This window comes from Phocoena sinus, chromosome 6, assembly GCF_008692025.1.
Source record: "Phocoena sinus isolate mPhoSin1 chromosome 6, mPhoSin1.pri, whole genome shotgun sequence".
In the NCBI taxonomy this organism is placed as follows: Eukaryota; Metazoa; Chordata; class Mammalia; order Artiodactyla; family Phocoenidae; genus Phocoena; species Phocoena sinus.
This window is the reverse complement of record NC_045768.1, coordinates 4,788,711-4,808,445: the sequence shown is the minus strand read 5'-3', so window position 1 is coordinate 4,808,445 and position 19,735 is coordinate 4,788,711. Positions and strand designations below refer to the sequence as shown.

General features: G+C 48.0%; 1 protein-coding gene across 7 annotated transcripts in view; it reads right to left on the bottom strand.

Annotated features, from left to right (window-relative positions):
- The window catches only part of RAPGEF1 (Rap guanine nucleotide exchange factor 1), a 141,879-nt gene that overhangs the window by 114,638 nt on the left and 7,506 nt on the right, over window positions 1–19,735 (bottom strand). For 2 of the 7 annotated variants that reach the window (XM_032634300.1, XM_032634305.1), the window contains exon 1: window positions 806–3,221. The exons of the other annotated variants lie outside the window; for them this stretch is intronic. In XM_032634300.1, coding sequence (XP_032490191.1) covers window positions 806–869 — 64 coding nt within the window. In that variant the 5' untranslated portion in view covers window positions 870–3,221. Of the gene's footprint in view, window positions 1–805; window positions 3,222–19,735 lie in introns of those variants that run through there. 7 annotated transcript variants of the gene reach the window in all.

Genomic DNA, 19,735 nt, shown 5'->3' with positions numbered 1-19,735 from the left:
CAAAGGCCCTGGGGCTGCATACTGCCGTGTGGCCGCTCTGGCTTTCTCCTCCTCAAAGCTGACGCTAACACAAGCCTGAGTGACAACGAGTAGGTTTTAACAGGTGTGGCTGTCCCGTGTCATGGACACCTAGGATGGATAAATATGAGACTTGTTTTTTTTTTTTAATAGAAGTTACTTTGAACTCTTTGGAAGAAAGGCGCTATATATTTAAAAGCTATTAATAACATTCTCTAAACCAAACTGTCACAAAAGATTCAAACTCCTGGATATCAAAATTTTTACTTGGGATATCTTTTTTTTTTTTTTTTTTTTTTGCGGTACGCAGGCCTCTCACTGTGTGGCCTCTCCCGCTGCGGAGCACAGGCTCCGGACGCGCAGGCTCAGCGGCCATGGCTCACGGGCCCCAGGCGCTCCGCAGCATGTGGGATCCTCCCTGACCGGGGCACGAACCCGCGTCCCCTGCATCGGCAGGCGGGACTCTCAACCACTGCGCCACCAGGGAAGCCCCTTGGGATATTTTTTAAAAGCTGAAAAATTTCAACCAACGGATGTGTGCTGTACTAAATAAAATCTCAAACTGAACTAAGTTCTCAGCCAAGCCAGGCCACCACATTGAGATGCAAATCGCTTTATTCCTTAGGAGAACTGCCTGTTAATTTTCTTTAAAATATGCTGAACTGCAAGCACTTTCTGATGAAAGGTATTTCCCCAAGCAGTTTCAGGTCTGGTTTTAAACCAAAGTTTCCCAACAGAAGGCTGCCTCCTTCCTTCTTCCTGGAGATGAAGCACAGGGCCTTCTTACCTTGTTTCCAGGGGCACAGATGGCTTCGTTTCAGGGGCTTCTGTTTTTCAATAGCATTGCCCATTCTAAAGCCAGAGGATCACAGGGCCCTTCCAAGCCCAGGTGTCTTTGTTGAACAGCGAATACGGACCAAGTCACTAGCTGGAAGGGGATTCATCTCTCAGACATCCCGATCACCCAGCGGTGAGCCCTGGTAAATCCTCACAAGAAAAACCTGAACTCTACTCTGGAAGGTCCTTGCCTCTGCCTTTCAAACTCCCTTCACTCCCAGGAAGGAAATCAGAATAAAAGGCTTGTTATCGCCCTGGCAGTGGGTCTCGGTACCGTCTATACTAGGAAGCTCTTCCTCCGCCCTCCTTTGACAGTCTGTTACTCATTGGCACAGCAGCCTCAGATTAATTTCCAAACACTTTGGGACACTGCTTTTCTTGGGGGAGGAGTGGGAAATGAGATGATCAAAAAGCTGAAAGTTAAAAATAGACCAATTTGGGGGGGGGTGCCACAAGAAACTTTTTTTTTTTTTTTTTTTTTTTTTTTGCGGTACGCGGGCCTCTCACTGTTGTGGCCTCTCCCGCTGCGGAGCACAGGCTTCGGACACACAGGCTCAGCGGCCATGGCTCACGGGCCCAGCCGCTCGGCGGCATGTGGGATCCTCCCGGACCGGGGCACAAACCCGTGTCCCCTGCATCGGCAGGCAGACTCTCAACCACTGCGCCACCAGGGAAGCCCAAGAAACATTTTCACAGAGACCCTAACATCACACCTTCTATTTAAGGATTCTGGCCCTCAGACCAGTGTGCATCAGGTGACAAGTTCCATCAGAGAGAAAACAAGCTGACTTCATTAATCCTGTGTTTCCAAGGGAAAAACAAACAAACATCAAAATGCAAACTGCACTTTAGTTTCCAAAGAAGAAAAGACCTCAGAGGACAAGCAGCTAGGAGTTTGTAACCTCAAGCTCCAATCTTACACTCTATTTTGGAATTAATTTTTCTGGAGAAAATGTGGCACCACCTAAATTCTGAACAACAGGTTTCCTGGAAGAAAGAAGGGCATGAAATCATATGCTTTTTGGTAAAAACAAAGAAAATGGCAAGGTACGTGGAAAGATTTCATTGATTTAGATACCAGAGTTTGAGGGTAGAAAAGCTCTTAAAGAATCCCTGGAGCACATGCAGTGGGTGAGACTGGCTGCAGGACCAACCACCTGGGTTCAAATTCTGCCTCTGCCAACAGAGCATAGTTCTCTCAGTTTTCTCATCTGTTAATTGGGCATAATGCCAGTAGTCCCACCTCCCCGGCTGTAATGGTTAGGGGAAAACACTGACTGAAACTGCCCGGCCCTGGCCAGGCAAAGACAGTAACGATGTGCATAGGTTATTTTACCACAGGAGATCCTGGTAAGGAGCAGGGAACTAACAAGCTACCACCAACCAGAAGAATAGGGGAAAGGTCAAAAGGAGAGAGAAGAGACGCCAGTCCACATGTCCTACCAACCTCCCAGAATCCTCCTCGCTGGAATCCATCTTGGCTGAGTGGTTGCACGTGCCACCAGAAAGGACCCTCAGTCAGAATGATTGGTCAGAGACAACCCAGAAACTCACCCCATCACCATAAGCCCCGAGACTGCGAGCCACGTGGCAGAGCAGTCTTCCTGGGCTCCCTTACCCAGCTGCTCTCCGCCCAGGCGCCCCTTCCCAATAAAGTCTCTTGCTTTTTCAGCACGTGTCTCCTCGGACAGTTCATTTCCGAGTGTTCGACAAGAGCTCAGTCTTGGGCCCTGGAAGGCCCCCTTCCTGCAACATAATGAGGATCAAATAAAAGGGACACTTAGGAATCCCTTGGTAAATCGTTATCACCAACGCTGTAATACTCTTTGACTGTGAAACTGTATTAGCTCAGATGGCCGATATCTGGCTTCAGACAATTTAGCCAAAGGCACATAAATCACAGTGAATTTCGTTCTATCGGGGCTGGAGGGTACAAGGTGGGAGCCAGAGTAAAATTTAAAGACAGTATTCCAAAAAAGACCCACAGAACCAAAGAAATGGAGTCCGAGAGGCACTAAATGCACGAGTGCTCCAACTGTTCAGTGTGCTCTGTTACCACTCCCAGGGCCATGGCCAGCGTGCTGCACCAGCCACTGCCCCTTCTGAGGGAAACAGAAATAATCCTGCCAATGTATGCAAAATGAATGAAGCCAAATCCAAATCTCTACAAGATCTTAAGGTTTCCAATTTGATCTACCAACACAGAAATCATTTTTACAAAATCACAGCCTGAGATTCCAAACTACTTAAAGCAAATAGCACGGGTCCGTTTCACTCCTCCAATGACAGGCAGGAAAGAGAGCAAATGCTTCAGTGAAGGCCACGGCCAACCCCGCTTCCCTCACACCATACGATGAACTCACCTTCCAATCAAACTGCAACCACAAACTGCAAAGAGCAAAGGCTCGCACCCCAACCGCGCCAGAGGGGGCCGCTGAAACCTAAGAGCTGGCAAAAGATCCAATTCAAGTTCAGCAACCCACCCCAACTCCATCAGCAAACACCCCACCCTTTCGGTACACTCTGAAGAGACTTCCGTTTCCTTCCAAAGACCGTAACAATTTTCCTTAGGCAAGTCTGCAATGCCAGATATTACATCTGACCTCATTTCTTCCAGAAGACATTTAGTTCAAAATATCTACAAAAGCATAATAGATCAAAAAGGCTCTACTTTTGAACCTGCATCTTAATGTCTCTTTTCACCTAAAGAAAGTTTTAACTTGTCAAATGCTCTGCACACGATGCCGCCCAGCACCAGCAGAACACCCACGCACAGTAGGTGCTTAATAACTACTGAACAAATGGGCAGACAGATGAAGGAACAAACAAATGGATGAACAAATCAAGGCTCCCCGCCCCCCACCCCCCGCAAACACACCTACAATGTGTTAACCGGAGTTTCTTTTTTTTTTTAAATAAATTTATTTATTTTTATTTTATTTTGGCTGCGTTGGGTCTTCGTCGCTGTGCGTGGGCTTTCTCTAGTTGCGGCGAGTGGGGGCTACTCTTCGTTGTGGTGCGCAGGCTTCTCATCGCGGTGGCTCCTTCTGTTGCAGAGCACGGGGTCTAGGCACAAGGGCTTCAGTAGTTGTGGCAAGTGGGCTCAGTAGTTGTGGCTCGCGGGCTCTAGAGCGCAGACTCAGTAGTTGTGATGCACGGGCCTAGTTGCTCCGCGGCATGTGGGATCTTCCCGGACCAGGGATCGAACCCGTGTTCCCTGCATTGGCAGGCGGATTCTTAACCACTGCGCCACCAGGGAAGCCCAACCGGAGTTTCTAATCCATAAATGAACTCTCCTTCCTGCAAGCGCCAGAGGTGTGGGCCGGCCGAGTGCTGTTTCATCCACCTTCCCCACCCCTCAGCTCTGGCAAAGTCCCCAACCTGGAGTTTCATCCGTATCTTTTTTATCCCCACTAGTCTGTAAAGCCTTTGAAGCCAGGAACTGGGTTTGGGTCAGTTCCCCATGTGCCTGCGCGCACACAGAACAACAGATCACCAGGGAAACCTGGGCTCGAGGCCGACGCTGCCATTTCTCAGCTAGGGGCTGCCACATTCTAACAGCTAATTTTCTGATGAACCTTCCAAACAAACTAGAAATTTCCTTGAGAGCAGCTCTGAAGTGAGGACCCCGTGGTTAAACTGCTTCTAGGGTAACCATGGCCTCCCAAAATGATTCTGTGTGAACTGGATGGGGGCTGGGGGTTGGGGAAGATAAATTGAATCACCTATTTTTAAGAATTCCTCCCTAATTCTCATCTCAGAAAAAGTGTCTTCCAGAGTTGTCCCCAAGGGTGAATATGCTCACCATCCAAGATGGGCAAGTGACCCATCCAGTCCACACCTTAGGGAGACAACATGGGACTCAAACAGATGAGACGAATCAAAAGTGAAAGACCACCAGAAATGGAAAGCTCACTGCACGGCCAGCATCACGTGTCTCCACGTCCTGCGCAAATCGTCCGAGGGTGCTGCGGGTACATGGACTGCTTTCAGTCAGACCGTGTGTTACCAAGTTACTCCTGAGGTATTACTACTGCAAGCCCCAAATCACGGACTCACAGAAGGGTAGGGCCTAAGGACACAGACTGACAAAATCATCTCCTCCTAAGAGCCGGGGGCAGGGCAGGGCGGGGGTCAAGGCTACACACTCAGTGAGAGAGCCAGATCCAGCCCAAGAATTTTAATTCTTGGCCGGGAAACCTGCTACCTCTTCCTCCTGACCAGAGGGACAAGGTAGTGGAGGAGTGGAAAGTGCTGGCTCTGGAGGAGAGCTGACCCAGTTTGAATCTTTATGTGGGCACTTTCCATCAGGGCGACTTTGAGATAGGAACTTCACCTCCCTGGACCTGATTTTTTCACCTCTGTAAAATATGTACTAATATGCTGCCTACTTCATAGGCAGTCTAAAGCTTAAATAAGATGTTTTAAAGGTGCTTGGCACACTTAAAGAATAGTTATCATTGCTGTTTTTTTTTCTTTTTAATTTCATTATCTATGAACATCCAGCTTTAGAGACAATACATTAAAGAAAAAGTTATTTACCGTCACAGAAATTTTTTTGTTTTTTTAAATATCCCAGTAAGATCCATTGCAATATTCTGATAAATAACTCATTCCCTTAGCGCAAATAAAATAATATTTCACTTCCAAACGCTTGTATCATCAGAATACTTTTTTGATTATGGAATGCAAGCGACATAAACCAAGGAGGTAATACTGTGGTTACTGAAGTTCGAAACATTTTACAGAGTCCTGTCCTCAATGCAAGATGCAACTGGATTCAGAAGAAACCTGCGTCAGGGAGTCCTGCAAGGCACTGCTCACTGCTCAGAAGGGGAAGGCCAGTGATCACTGTGGTGTGCACCTTCACCACCTCCTCCCCACCCCGCCCCCAGGTGTGCGGGCAGGAGATGGAAGCTGGGCTCTGGAGCCGGTGCCCAGTAGCTGACATGAAGCTTTGTGCATGGAATTTGTGTGCCAGGAGGAAAGTCTGATGTTGGTCACTTCCCCTCCAGAGAAAAATACAACAATACAAGGAAGCACCAAGCACTGTGGGAATGTTCCAAAGTGGGAGTTCCAGCTCAGTCCAGAGTATAAACAAAGGGCAATGACCAGCCTGGAGGTCAGGCCAGCAGAGCACTGAGGCAAAAAGTCTGGGAGCCAGTCTTCTGGGTGCCCTAGTCCCTGCTTTGAAGTGACATTCCTGCCCAGCGCTGAGGAAATCACTGAAGGCGAAGGCACATCTCGAGTAGTACATCACAGGAAACACAGACCGGGGTTCTCTTACGACACTCTTGTACACTCACAGATCAGTCTCAGAATGCCATGGCCTGAGCGGCCTCAGATTCATCCGACAAATGCCGACGTAGAGTTTAGGGAGAATCAAACAACATGAGCAAAGAATCACTTAGTTACCACTGTAATCAGTGCTGAGGAGTTCCGGGAGGGGAACATGTCTAGCAGGGCAGCCTAATCTAATCTGGGAGGTCAGGGAAGGGTGAGACTCAAAGGATGAGCAGGAGCTGACCAAGCAAATGGGTGAAAAGCATTCTGGGCAGGAGCAGCATGTGCAAAGGCCCTGTGCAGCTGGAGGTATGAGAACGGGGGAGGTGGATGCGGGTCAGAGGCAGCAGAGCCTTAGAGGTCCAGGGTTTCATCTCACGGGCTTCAGGGGGCACCTAAAGTGTTGACCAAATCACGAGTGTTCATTTTTCTGGGAAGAGAAGTCCATGGCTTTCATTACAGTCTCAAAGAGTTCCAAAAGGTTAAGATCCACAGAGCTAGTCCAACCCTCTCGTTCCAAAACAAGGAAACTGAGGTTCCTCATTCTGAGGGAAAGACATTTCCCCACGGTTTCACAGACAGCCAGAGAACCCTAATCACTGGATCCCAGTCTGGTGTTTTTCCACAGCTCGCGGGCTGCCTTACTTCTGGCAGGGTGTGTCAACAACAACGAAGTACTAATCCTCACTGAATATTGATACTGTATCCCACACAAGGCTACTTTGTTTCTGTCCAGGCAGGCCCAGAGCTGACACTCTACAGAATGAACTGTAAAGTCTGCCAGTCCATCTTTCTTGGGGTGTGACCTAACCTGCAAAATACAGGGGGCAGAACCTCCAATTCCAAGGCACCCCCATGAGAAAGCTTCTGGGTTTTTCAGGGACCCTGGCAGACGATGCTGGTTCACTAAAGGAAGGGCAATTAAGGCAGGGTCCTCGCTGCTAAATCAGCATCCAGACTTTTAAAGAAGAAGCTGCTTATTTGTTGTTTTTTCTAAAGTCAGGACTGGGGACTTCCCTGGTGGCGCAGTGGTTACGAATCTACCTGCCGATGCAGGGGACACAGGTTCGAGCCCTGGTCCGGGAGGATTCCACATGCCACAGAGCAACTAAGCCCGTGCACCACAACTACTAAGCCTGTGCTCTGGAGCCCGCGAGCCGCAACTATTGAAGCTCACGTGCCGCAACTACTGAAGCCCACGTGCCTAGAGCCCGTGCTCTGCAACAAGAGAAGCCACCGCAATGAGAAGCCCGCACACCGCAACAAAGAGTAGCCCCCACTCGCTGCAACTAGAGAAAGCCCGCGTGCAGCGACGAAGACCCAACGCAGCTATACATACGTACATACATACATAAAGTCAGGACTGGGCCAGGAACTAGCCTGCAGGATATGAAAGGGAGAAAGCCCACACCCTCAATTTTATTAATTCCACCTGGAACTGAGAGAAAGGAACTATTTTTTTTAAGTGAACAAAAATAGTAATTTTCTCCTCTGCCACTTATTTCGTACTATTTTGAACACTCGGGGAAAAGTCTAAATATGTGTGGAGAACATTTCTTAAGCTCTTGATGCTTCCTGGAATACCCCAAGGAGGAAGTCAAGTGCCCAGACGGCCATTTGAGGCCTTTGGGAGTCCAGCCCCTGAACTATCTTTCCCCCCTCCATCTCCCACATCCCCACTCAGGGGCCTTTACTTTGGCTAAACACTCAGTACCCTGTGTGAACCAGCTCCTGCCTGCACTGAATCCCACCTCCTTCCTCCCCAGCAAAGCAGATGAAACCTAAGAGTCAACACCCAGCAGACTCTCAATGGGCAACCATCAAGGGGGACGCACATTCTCTGCTTTGCCTGGAACATGACAGGGTCAGAAGAGGCAACGCCCTCATTGGGGAAAGGCTCCCACCACCTTCTGCTAGCCCACTAAGCCCCCAGGGTCTGTGGCCTCCTGCCCTTTACAGCACCCTACTTGCAGAGGCGGTCCTCCACCTCGACTAAGAGGCCTCTACGTGGGGTGGGGCCGGCGTGGGAGCCGCAGCAGTGCCCTCTGGTTAACGCTCTCCAGGCTTTGAAAGATGCACAACCTTCTCCACTACGAAGCTGAGCCCACACCCAACGTGTGCTTTTACCCACTCATTCAACAAGAATTTGTGAGCTTCACCGGTGTGCCTTTTGAGCTCTGGTGGAACAGCAGCTGACAAGGAGCTTACCTCCTAATGAGAGAGATCATAAAAAAGAAGCAAATAAGTACTATATTAAAAAAAAAAAAAGCAAAGGCAGGGTTAGGGGACAGTGAGGGGGTAATGTGATGGGAGTACTACTTTGGACCCCCGTGGCTAGAGGAGGCTGCTCGGGGTGACACACGAACAGAGAGCCGAAAGGAGTTAGGGAGCAAACGCACCCCGAAGGGCAGCTCACGTTTCCCGAGACTCAGGACCTAAGTGCTTCCTGTGCGTGAACTCAGAAGGACCCCACCATTGGCTCCATTTTCTCCATGAGGAAGATTTTTAAGAGGAAGAGGCGTGAGGGACTTCCCCAAGGTCACATAACCAGCAAGCGGCTTCTGACCACAGGCTCTCGGCAGCCATTAACCCCAACGCCCGGGGGGGATGAAGAGGCTGAGCGAAGAGCAAGTGCAGCTTCTGAGGCGGGAGTATGCTTGGTATCTTCCAAGAACACTCGAAGGAAAAGCTCAAAAACCCGAGCGTCTGGGACAGAGCAGCAAGGGACAGTGGCACGAGCGAGCCAGGCGCCAGAGTACAGGGTGCCCCACGCAGGCCGTGCTAAGGACTTTGGATTTTATTCACAGTGTAAAGGGAAGCCACGGGACAATCCTGACCAGGCCTGATCTGATCTAATTTACGCTCTGGCTGCTGAATGAAGGAAGGAAGACTAGACAGCTGTGAGGTGAAGCGGGAACCAAGAGGCCAGCTAGGCGGGCACCACGGCGGTACAGAGAGAGACGGCGGTGGCCTGGAGCCTGAGTCAGCAGAGGAGCTGGCAAGAGGGACCAGAGGCGGATGTATCTGAAGTAAGCCCAAGAGGATCTGCTGACGGATCAGATACGGGCTATGAGCGAGGAGTCGGGAGGACTCCAAGATTTCTGAGCCTGAACAACTAGGTCAAAAATGGCATTATTTACCGTCATGCGCACCCAGGGAGGAGCCAGGTGGGTAGGAGGTAAGGCGGTGAACCAACAGCCCTGGTTTAGGCACATCAAGCCTGACGCTTACAAGACATCCGAGTGGCGATGTTAAGTGGGCAGTCTGCAGTTCAGGGAAGAGATGGGGTCTGGACACATACACTTGGGAATGACCAGTATTCAGATGGCATCTAGACACGGAACTAGATTGCGTAGGAAGAGGCTGGAGGACTCAGCCCTAGGATATTCCAAAATTGAGAGTCTGGAAGAGCAGAGGATACAGAGAAGGAGGGCTGAGACGGACGTGTCTACGTGCTACCAGAACACTTACACATTAAGACAATTCAGAAGAAGCTTGTAAACATTTACCACAATGTTTTGGTTTTTGTTTTGTTTTTGTTTTTTTGCAGTACGCGGGCCTCTCACTGGTGTGGCCTCTCCCGCTGCGGAGCACAGGCTCAGCGGCCATGGCTCACAGGCGCAGCCGCTCCGCAGCATGTGGGATCTTCCCGGACCGGGGCACGAACCCGTGTCCCCTGCATCGGCAGGCGGACTCTCAACCACTGTGCCACCAGGGAAGCCCTACCACAATGTTTTTAAAGTACTGACTTTAAACATAATTTAAATTTTAGAGTTCGGTTCTTGAGTCCTAGATACTTAGTTTTAAATTGTCTTGCTAATCATGACGACTAATATATCAAACCAATGAATTAGCTAATATCCCAAGGAAAAATATACATTTAGTGTGGTATTCATCAAAGAGTTTTCTTCCCAGCTGCCAATCTCCTGGCCATTTTCTTGTCAGAGCTAATTAGATTGCTGTTTTTACCTCACAAAGCTGCTGACAAAAGCAGGTCCTGGGGGCTTCCCTGGTGGCGCAGTGGTTGGGAGTCCGCCTGCCGATGCAGGGGACACGGGTTCGTATCCCGATCCGGGAAGATCCCACATGCCGCGGAGCGGCTGGGCCCGTGAGCCATGGCCGCTGAGCCTGCGCGTCCGGAGCCTGTGCTCCGCAACGGGAGAGGCCACAACAGTGAGAGGCCCATATACCGCAAAAAAAAAAAAAAGCAGGTCCTGGAAGTAGAGGAACTGTGAACATCGTCATTCTCTTGCGGTTCACCTGTGCTTGTATTATCAGAATCTTCTGCAACCTGTGGTGTCTTTGCCACTTATCCATTTAAAAAAGGGTTTGTTTCAGTACCAGGCAATGGTTCAACCCAGCTCTTCCACATGCCAACTGGGCAAGTCATATAAACCTCAGTTTTCTCATCTGGAAAATGAAGCCACCATCACCTCCCTGCAGTGCTGTTGAAGGCATTAAATATATTCAGCACAGCTCCTGGCATCAATGCATGTAAGTTGTTTTTTATATCCCTCCTCCCCCTCCAAGAGCAACTTTTCAGGTCGAATCCCTAGGAGCTTTTCCGTTCCTCTCCATACTTAACTTTAAGCAGTGATTCCAAAGGGTGCCCCCACCCCCAAACACCTACCCCACCAGGAACATCGACATCATCTGGGAACTTGTTAGAAATGCCAATTCTCAGCCCAACTCCAGACCTACTGGAGTAGAAACCGGGGGTTGGAGCACAGCAGCCTCCAGGTGCTAAAGTCTGAGACCTACTGGAGAAGGCGGGCGGCATTCTGGGACACCCAGCAGGTCCTCAGGACGGGGACCACCTGACCCAGACAATCCTGTCATCAATACCTGCTAATATAACAGGCTGCAAGCTGCCAATCTGTTATAAACACAAAGCTTCCTACCCTTCTGGCTGTTTTCTTTAAATATCAACTATATCACTTGAATAAAAATAAAACTTCTTACAAAAATTCAATCCCTACCCTCCTTTCTATAGCAAGAGGGAAAAGAAAATCTCTAACTTAACCCAGATTACTGTTCCTACATAATTATTCTATAATTATATATGTTTATATATATTATTATAAGTAATAATATATATTATTATATATGTTATATACTACACATTTATATATATAATTAGTATATAATTATGTAATTATTTTTCCAATTCTCTTGACACGAACACTAAGATCCTTTCCATCCATTCCAAAGAATATGAATTTAAGATCTGGTTAATCTAATTTTTCTCATAAGGAAAACATGCTCTGGTTGTTTTATGTACACGTTTATGGTTTTTATAAACGAAACTGTCCCAGATTTTGATGCTTCCATGAGTTGAGTGATTGGAACATACGAAGTGGCAGATGCCCACAGGGAGAAGGGCACAAAAACCGAGTTCAGCTGGCCCTCCCGTGGACTCCATGGGACTGGTCCCGCCTTGGAATAGGCCATATTTCTGAAATAGTTCTCTCACTGCAAAAGCAAGACCCTCTCCAACACAAATGTGTGGAACTCAGTAGCTGTAAGTGATTCCTCCCTCAGTGTTTTCCCATCCAAATCAGGACACTTTTGAGAGTGACAGGGACGGCGCTATTAATAATTACGCCAGGACAGCAGGTGTAAGCCGAGATGTGTGATCATTACCCCATCTGTCATGTCTGCATGAGCCCAGTGATCCTCAAAGTAATTTTCCTCTGGTGTCCAGACACCTAACTGTGAGGCTAGATGAGAGCTACATTTATAAGCAAAACTCTAGAGTCTGACTCTTCAATCAAAGGCTAGACCTCGCCTAGAGGGGAGACCTGGACAGTCACAGTGAGCTCCATGAGAGCAGCCTGGCTCATTTATCACTGTGTCCCCAGCATCTACCTTCGCAAACTAAAGACAGCAGCTGCTCAAGAAAGCAGCTGAAAGAATGAAGCAATGCTTCCTGTTGTATTTCCTTGATTCTAAAATGTATACTTCTTCACAGTTTAACTTTTAAAATCAGGATATGTTGTTTTATAATCAACCCTGCTAATGTATTTTATTTTTCTTTGTTTCCTGAGAAGTGTTACTATATCACTAAAATGGCTTACATGGGTTGGTGCCAGAGTATCAAAAAACACGGCGACTGCCTATCATCGCAGATTCACGGAGATGTGTTAATGATACTCATGGGACCAGAGACCTTACTGTGACAATCTCGAGGCGACAACTCCCAAATGGAGGCAACATTCCATCTAACAGAGTTTCCTGGCCTTAAAACTGTCAGAGAAAAGCCTTGATCTTGCTTCCATAGATCGTCCTCTCTCTTCCCCTCCCCCAAGCCAGTGATACCTTCTCATGAATGTGGCCAGCAGCCTGGAATCCTGCCGAACAGTGCTAGAGTGAATGCCATCTGTGCCGTCCACCCAGAGCAAGTGCCGACAATGGTACCCAGGCAGTCTCAGACGGAAGCCACTGAGAGGCTTGTGAGGGTCTTTACTAAGAGCTGACATGCACTGAGCACCCACTGTGTGCCAGGCTACAGCACCCCCAGGCTCTGGGGCTCAACTAGACGTTGAGGTCCCTGGACTTCTCTTCCACTCCTGGCAACGTTCTACTCAGACGAATAAAGGACGGGAACCAAAGGTTGCCAGAGGGCAGCACTGGACAAGTCTCCTCTGTCAGGGTCCTCGAGGAGCCCAGCACAGCTGAGAAGTGCCACATCCAGTGGGGAGGGGATCCACCCTGGCTTAAAAGCTTCCCGCCCCACAGGAGCCCACGTCTCATAATCTCACAGGCTCCCTCAAGAAGCACGCCCAGGGACTTCACTGGTGGCGCAGTGGCTAAGAGTCTGCCTGCCAATGCAGGGGACACAGGTTCGAGCCCTGGTCCGGGATGATCCCACAAGCCACGGAGCAACTAAGCCCGTGCGCCGCAACTACCGAAGCCCATGCGCCTAGAGCCCACGAGCCACAACTACCGAGCCCGCATGCCACAACTACCGAAGCCCGCACGCCTAGAGCCCACAAGCCACAACTACTGAGCCCGCGTGCCTAGAGCCCGTGCTCCACAACAAGAGAAGCCACCACCACCGAAATGAGAAGCCCACGTGCCACAATGAAGAGCAGCCCCCGCCCACTGCAACTAGAGAAAACCCGTGCGCAGCAAGGAAGACCCAACGCAGCCAAAAAAAAAGCACACCCAGTTACGAGAGCCACTGCACTCAGGGAGCCCAGGGTGTTGCGTCCCACCAAGTGTTTATCGTTCACCTAGAGGTCCTCCCAGCCCAGGCGTAATTAATTAAACCAGAGGTCATTTTTACCATAAGCACTGCTCCCTAGTAATACACTTGGTTTATGCCATCACTTTTTAAATGTTTTAATATAACTTATTATAAGACATTTAAGATTAAATAACTATTGCACAAATACTCAAAAATAATTGGTATCCACAGCATTTTTTTAACAAACTGTGGTAAAATATACATAAAATGTACCACCTTAACCGTTTTTAAGTGTTACCACAGTTCAGCGGTAGTAAGTACATTCACGCTGTCGTGCTACCACCCAGTCACAGCAGGGCAGGAGGTGAGTGGCAGGCGAGCAAACCTTCACCCACCGTTCTCCGTCACTCACGTGACCGCCCGAACCATCCCCGCCCCCCACCCTGGTGGGAAAACTGGCTTCCACAAAACCTGTCCCTGGTGCCAAACAGGTTGGGGATTGCTGAGGTCACAGGACTCTTTTTGTCCTGTAAAACTGAATTTAAACATTAATTAAATTTTAAACAATAATTCCCCATTCTCCCTTCTCCCAGCCCCTGGCAACCACCATTCCACTTACTTTGTCTCTGTGATTCGATTACTCTTGGGTATCTCACACAAGTGGAAGCATATACGATATTTGTCCTTTTGTGTCTGACTTCTTCCACTTAGCATAACGTCCTCAAGGTTCATCCATGCTGAAATGTGTGTCAGAATGTCCTTCCTTTTAAGGCTGGATAATGTTTCATTGTGTGTACATACCACACTGTTGTTTATCCATCATCTGATGATGGGTACCTTTGGGCTATTGTGTGACGAATGCTGCTATGAAACTGCATATACAAATATCTTTTTGAGTCCCTTCTTTCATTTCTTTTGGGTATATACTCAGAAGGAGAACTGCTGAATCATATGGTGATTCTATTTTTAATTTTTTGAAGAACTGCCACTGTTTTCCATAATGGCTGCAACATTTTACGTTCTCACCAACAATGCACAAGGATTCCGATTTCTACACATCCTTGCCAACACTTGTTATTGTCTGATGTTTTGTAAGCAGACATCCTAATGGGTGTGAGGTGGTATCTCACTGTGGTTTTGATGTGCATATCACTAATGGTTAGTGACGCTGAGCATCTTTTCATGTGTTTATTGCCATTTGCATATCTTTGGAGATGTCTACTCAAGTTTTTTAATTGAGTTGTTTGATTTTTTTGTTGGTCAAATGCCATCTTTATTTCTAGGAAACAGAGCTAGATAACCAAAGTCAAATTCTATGCAGATAAACAATGATTATATCCATACAATGGAATACTACTCAGCTATAAAAAGCGATCAACTACTCATAAAAACAATAACTTCATGAATCTCAAAGTCAGTATGCTGAGTAAAAGAAGCCAATTCCCAAAAGTGACATGATATATGATATTCTGGAAAAGACAAAACCATAGGGATGGAAAACAGATCAATGGTTGCCAGGTGCCGTAGGTGGAGGAAGGGTTTGACAACAAAGGGTCAGCAAAAAGTCCCCCCCGCCCCACGCCGGGGTGATGGAATTGTTCTCAATCCTGACTGTGGTAGTGGTTACACAAATCTACACATGAGCTAAAACTCAAAGACCTGTACACCCAGAAAAGGGTCAATTTTACTACATGTAAAATTTTAAGACATTCTCACGCAGAAGGCGAAGGGTTCTCCTTTTAACCACACAGGCATTATGCTAAGCAGCTTACAAGCATCATCTCATGGAATCCTTACAAAACTTCAGAAATGTATAAATATTGACTGTCACTTGAGCCCAGGTCTGAATGACCTAGGAGAAACTAAGTCCTGATTATTCGGATACCCAAGATTCCATTCGATCTTTCCAAGACCTGGGGTGTGTGTAAATTATTATCTGTCACACAGTAGGAGGAATTTAGTGTTGGTAGAACCACATCCACACACAATCTTTCTCCCTGGGGATGGGGTCCACAGGGCTTCTATCAGATCCTTAGCAGCACTTAGGCTCTTAAAAAGCTCAAGAACCACTGTTCCCGTTCAAGGTCCAGGGAGGGGCTGTGGCCTTCCCCAGAGGACACAGCACATCTGCGACAGTGCCAGGCCAGAAGGGAAGGCTCCAGACACTCAGGCTGGTTCTCTCTCCATCATCCAAAAAATGCCACAGTTCCAAGCATTCCTGGTGACAGTGACTTCATATGTTCCCCGAGATGATTTTAGTCTACACAACTTCCCCAGTAGCAGGTGCATTTCACTACCAAGCTGGGACCAGTACTTTGGCCTCCCTGCAACACAGGCCTGAAACGGAGCCCAGGTTCCTAGTCCAATTCCTATCTTGGTCAAATGCAAAAACTTCATTCCACAGTCTTGCACATTTAGGGTAAGGAACAGACAGCTCCCCATAAACAGAATAAAACAAGGATAGCTCATGCGGGAAAGCGTGCTTTTGATCTGCACCTTTGGTTTTCTGATGGCCTCAGAGAATCAGTATTTGCGAGGTACTCCTGACAAGCTGAGGCAGAGCTCACATGGGTGTGGCTATGGTAATTAAATGAGAGGCCCGGGACGAAGTGACTGAAGCGAGTGAAAAGGGTTGACTGGGCTTTGGTCTCTCTGCAAATAGCTGTGTGCTTTGAGCTGGACGAACTGACAAAACTGCAAGCAGACTACACACATTTACTTTCACTTATCAGACAGGCCCAAGAGAGCACAGGTTAAGGAAGACTCAGAACAATACACTAGAATTTCTGCATTTATCTTAACTGTGAAAATTAATCAAGGAAGGGGACTATAGGGTATGAAACCACCCCACTTGCCAAGTTCAATGCAATTTGTAAGTTACCTGTACACAAGGCCCTTGAATGGCTTGTGGTGTTTTTTACCTGTCACAAAACAAAAGCAACATCTCGTGATAATTTCACGTTCAGCGTTGAACAAAGATGGTTTAGTGGACCCTGAGAGTCACCCCTACAAGGAGAAACTGAGGTGGTGTCTCTAGGGATGGAGCAAATGCCTACCTGCTGGTGACCATGCTCAGCCCTGCTCTGGCTCTGAGATAAGCCGCTGCCCGCGAGCACAGGCCCGTTCCTTTCAGACAGACTTACAAAAGTATATAATCAGGACTTTTCCTCCATCTGCTGCACGTGCTGGGGCCACGTGTGTAGCTGAAATGAAATGCCATCAACACTTCCCATAAGTTATCTCTTTGGAGGTTTATTACTTAGTCCTAAAAACCTATTCCCTGGAATTCAACTTGAGAGAGAGAGAGAGACGGACAGACAGACACCCTGCAAGGAAATACCTCAATAGCCAGAGACCTCCCCTTCTTCTGTGAGTGCTGAGGTCCGAACTTCACTTATATGACCATTTTAAAGGAAACGGTAATTTTAGAGCAGAAGGGGACATGAGGTAGAAACAAAAGCTAATGTTTATTGTGTCAAGACTCTGCTAACATGCTTTACTGTACATCATCTCGTTGAATCCTCTCTCAACACCATAAGGTAGGCACTGTTATAATTTTTTTCCATTTTACAGATAAGGAACTGAGGCTCAGAAATGCAAAGCAACTTGCCCAGGATTCCACTGTTCCACGGGAGAGCTGGGATCCAAAACTACAGCTTTAGGACTCAGTCGAAGCTCCCCATCCCTGCTCCGTGAGTCCACCCTCTCATTTCACAGATGGGGAGACTGAGGGCTCAGAGGGACTGATCCAGGCCACTGCTGCAGACCCAGGGGCCATGAAGCAGGTCTCCTGACCTCCAGCCCAGGCTCATGCTGCCTCTAACATGGATGAGTGTTAAGAAAGGTATGAAACCCTAGATCGAAAGTCTCCTGCACACAGCACATGCGGTGGCCAGATTCTCAACTCCCTAAGGGCACAGATGCCTCAAAACTTCTCAGTACCCCCACTGCCTTGGAGGGCTGCTGGACACTTGGTGAGCATTCAGCCAATGCTGCATGGATGAAGAGGTGTTGGGTGCACGTATGGATGGGTGTGTGGGTGGATGATGGATGGGTGAGTGTGTAGGTGGGTGGACAGAGCTATGTCTACTAAGGGCTACTTCTCACTGGTTTACATCCAAAGTAGAGTCCCTTGCAATATTTTCAGCAAATGCACTTTTTAAGCCACCTCTATAATGGAAAAAGCAGGAGCTGCTTCATAAATCTGTAGGCAGATGTGAAGCCACCTTGACAGTTCTGCAGAGAGGCTGGAAAGCCCCAGGGGAATCCCAGAGCAGGTTCCAACCAAAGACAATGGCAGTGCCTTCCAGCCAGTCTCCCTGTGGCTCTGTGGTAGAAGAGCAGCAGACCCCAGATCCAGACTCTCAGGGGGACCAGGGAAGCACACACGAAGGCAGGGAAGAGAAGGGATGAAGGAAACCCAAGTTCCCCAACCCGTTCTACCTCTCACTCAACTTGCCACCTGCCTCCCTTTCTTTAGCTGTCAAATGGCACAATACTTGCCATTTCTCTCTTTATAACAACAGACCTAATTAAATCATACAAGTATCACAAGGTAAAACTCTGAGAGACTTCCCTGGTGGTCCAGTGGTAAAAAATCTGCCTTACAGTGCAGGGGATGCGGGTTCGATCCCTGGTCAGGGAACTAAGATCCCACATGCCACGGGACAACTAAACCCATGCGCGACACAACTCCTGAGCTCGCCCGCCTCAACTAGAGCTCGCGTGCCACAGACTACGGAGCCCACGTGCCCTGGAGCCTGTGCACCACAACTAGAGAAGAGAAAACCCACACTCCACAACTAGAGAGAAGCCTGTGTGCTGCAACGAAGGGCCCGCGTGCTGCAACTAAGACCCGATGCAGACAAAAATAAATTAAGTAAATAATAAAATAAATCTTTAAAATAGAAGACGACTCCCACTCCCAATGCAGGGGGCCCAGGTTCGATCCCTGGTCCAGGAACTAGATCCTGCTGCAGCCAAATAAATTAATTTAAAAAAACTAAAAAATAAAAAGGTAAAACTCCCAAGGACACAGGAAGTACTCAACAATCGTAAGCAGTCACCCTTCTCATCTGGGAAAAATGCTGTTACTCTAATACCTTTTAATAACAAAACAAACAGACAAACAAAACCGAAAACATGAGCAAAAAAACTGATGCCTATAATAGTGTTTTGGAAGCTACAAAGGATCATGTAAGTTTTACCATGATGATGAATAGTTACATGCCCTGCAACACTAGTGTCAGTAAAAACCAACAAAACAGCCCTAACACACACCACCCTTTATACTGCAGACTAGACTCACAAAGAATCAGCATTAGAAAGGGCTTGGAAATGGGTTTGTTCCCCCCCCCACCCCCGGCCCGCCCCCACCGCATCAGGTTACAACAGAGGCACCAGAGGCTCAGAAAGATTAAGCAATTTGCCCAAGGTCACCCAGCAAGAAGCAGGACTTCCTGGCCCCCTGAGAGCTGGAGCAGGATAGCCAGGGGACCAATGTCATCTCAAGCATCCCCTCCAACATTATCAGGTGGCCCTTTCAGTGCAGCAGCCACCTCAGTGATGGAGAAGTCCCTGGAAATGTGGACGCTCATTTTGAGCCAAGTCACAAAAGCCAAGAGAACAATGTCCAATGTCATCACAGCCAATGAAAATATGGATAAATGGGGCATAATCAAATGGGCTTTAGTCCTGTCGTGGCCCCAACTTGGTATGACCACAGGCAAATCTCAGCTATTTTGGATCTCAGGATCCCACGCACAAAAGAAAAGCTCTGTGTCAGAGTTTTGTCCTCTGTAGAAGGAGAACATAACAGTACCTTTCTCCTGTTGTGAGGATTGAAGGAGACCATGTGTGTAAAATGCACAGAACAGAGCCTGGTACCAGCACGTGGTAAGTGCTTAATGAATGTTAGCTACTACTCTTATTTGTATTTATTATTGAAAGGAGAGGTTGAGAGCAGCTAAATCCATGACCCATGCATAAGCATCCATCTATTTATTCACAGTCACTTGAAGGAGAGAGGGCACACGTGATCAGCCAGACCCAGCAAATAAATACAACCACTGTTTGCAAGCCAGAGGTTTTGTTTGTTTTTCTGTTTGCTTGTTTTGGGCCAACTAAGTGGCTATGCGGCGCCATCTCATTCCACTGGACTTCCGCTGTCCTGTCTTCTCATTCAGTGTCCACACCTCCCTTCTTCCAAAGGCTACAAGCACCGTCCTTCTGCTCAGGGGCACCATGGGCTGCTCCCATCCTTAACAGCACAGTGTGCGTCCAGTCAAGTCCACACCAAATGCCTGAACTCAGCCCTTTTGTGACCGGCCCAGGAGGCACCACACACCATCCTGGGTTTAACAGCTCCATTTTGTCTACACTGTAAAAGCAAGGTAGAGTTTCCTGATC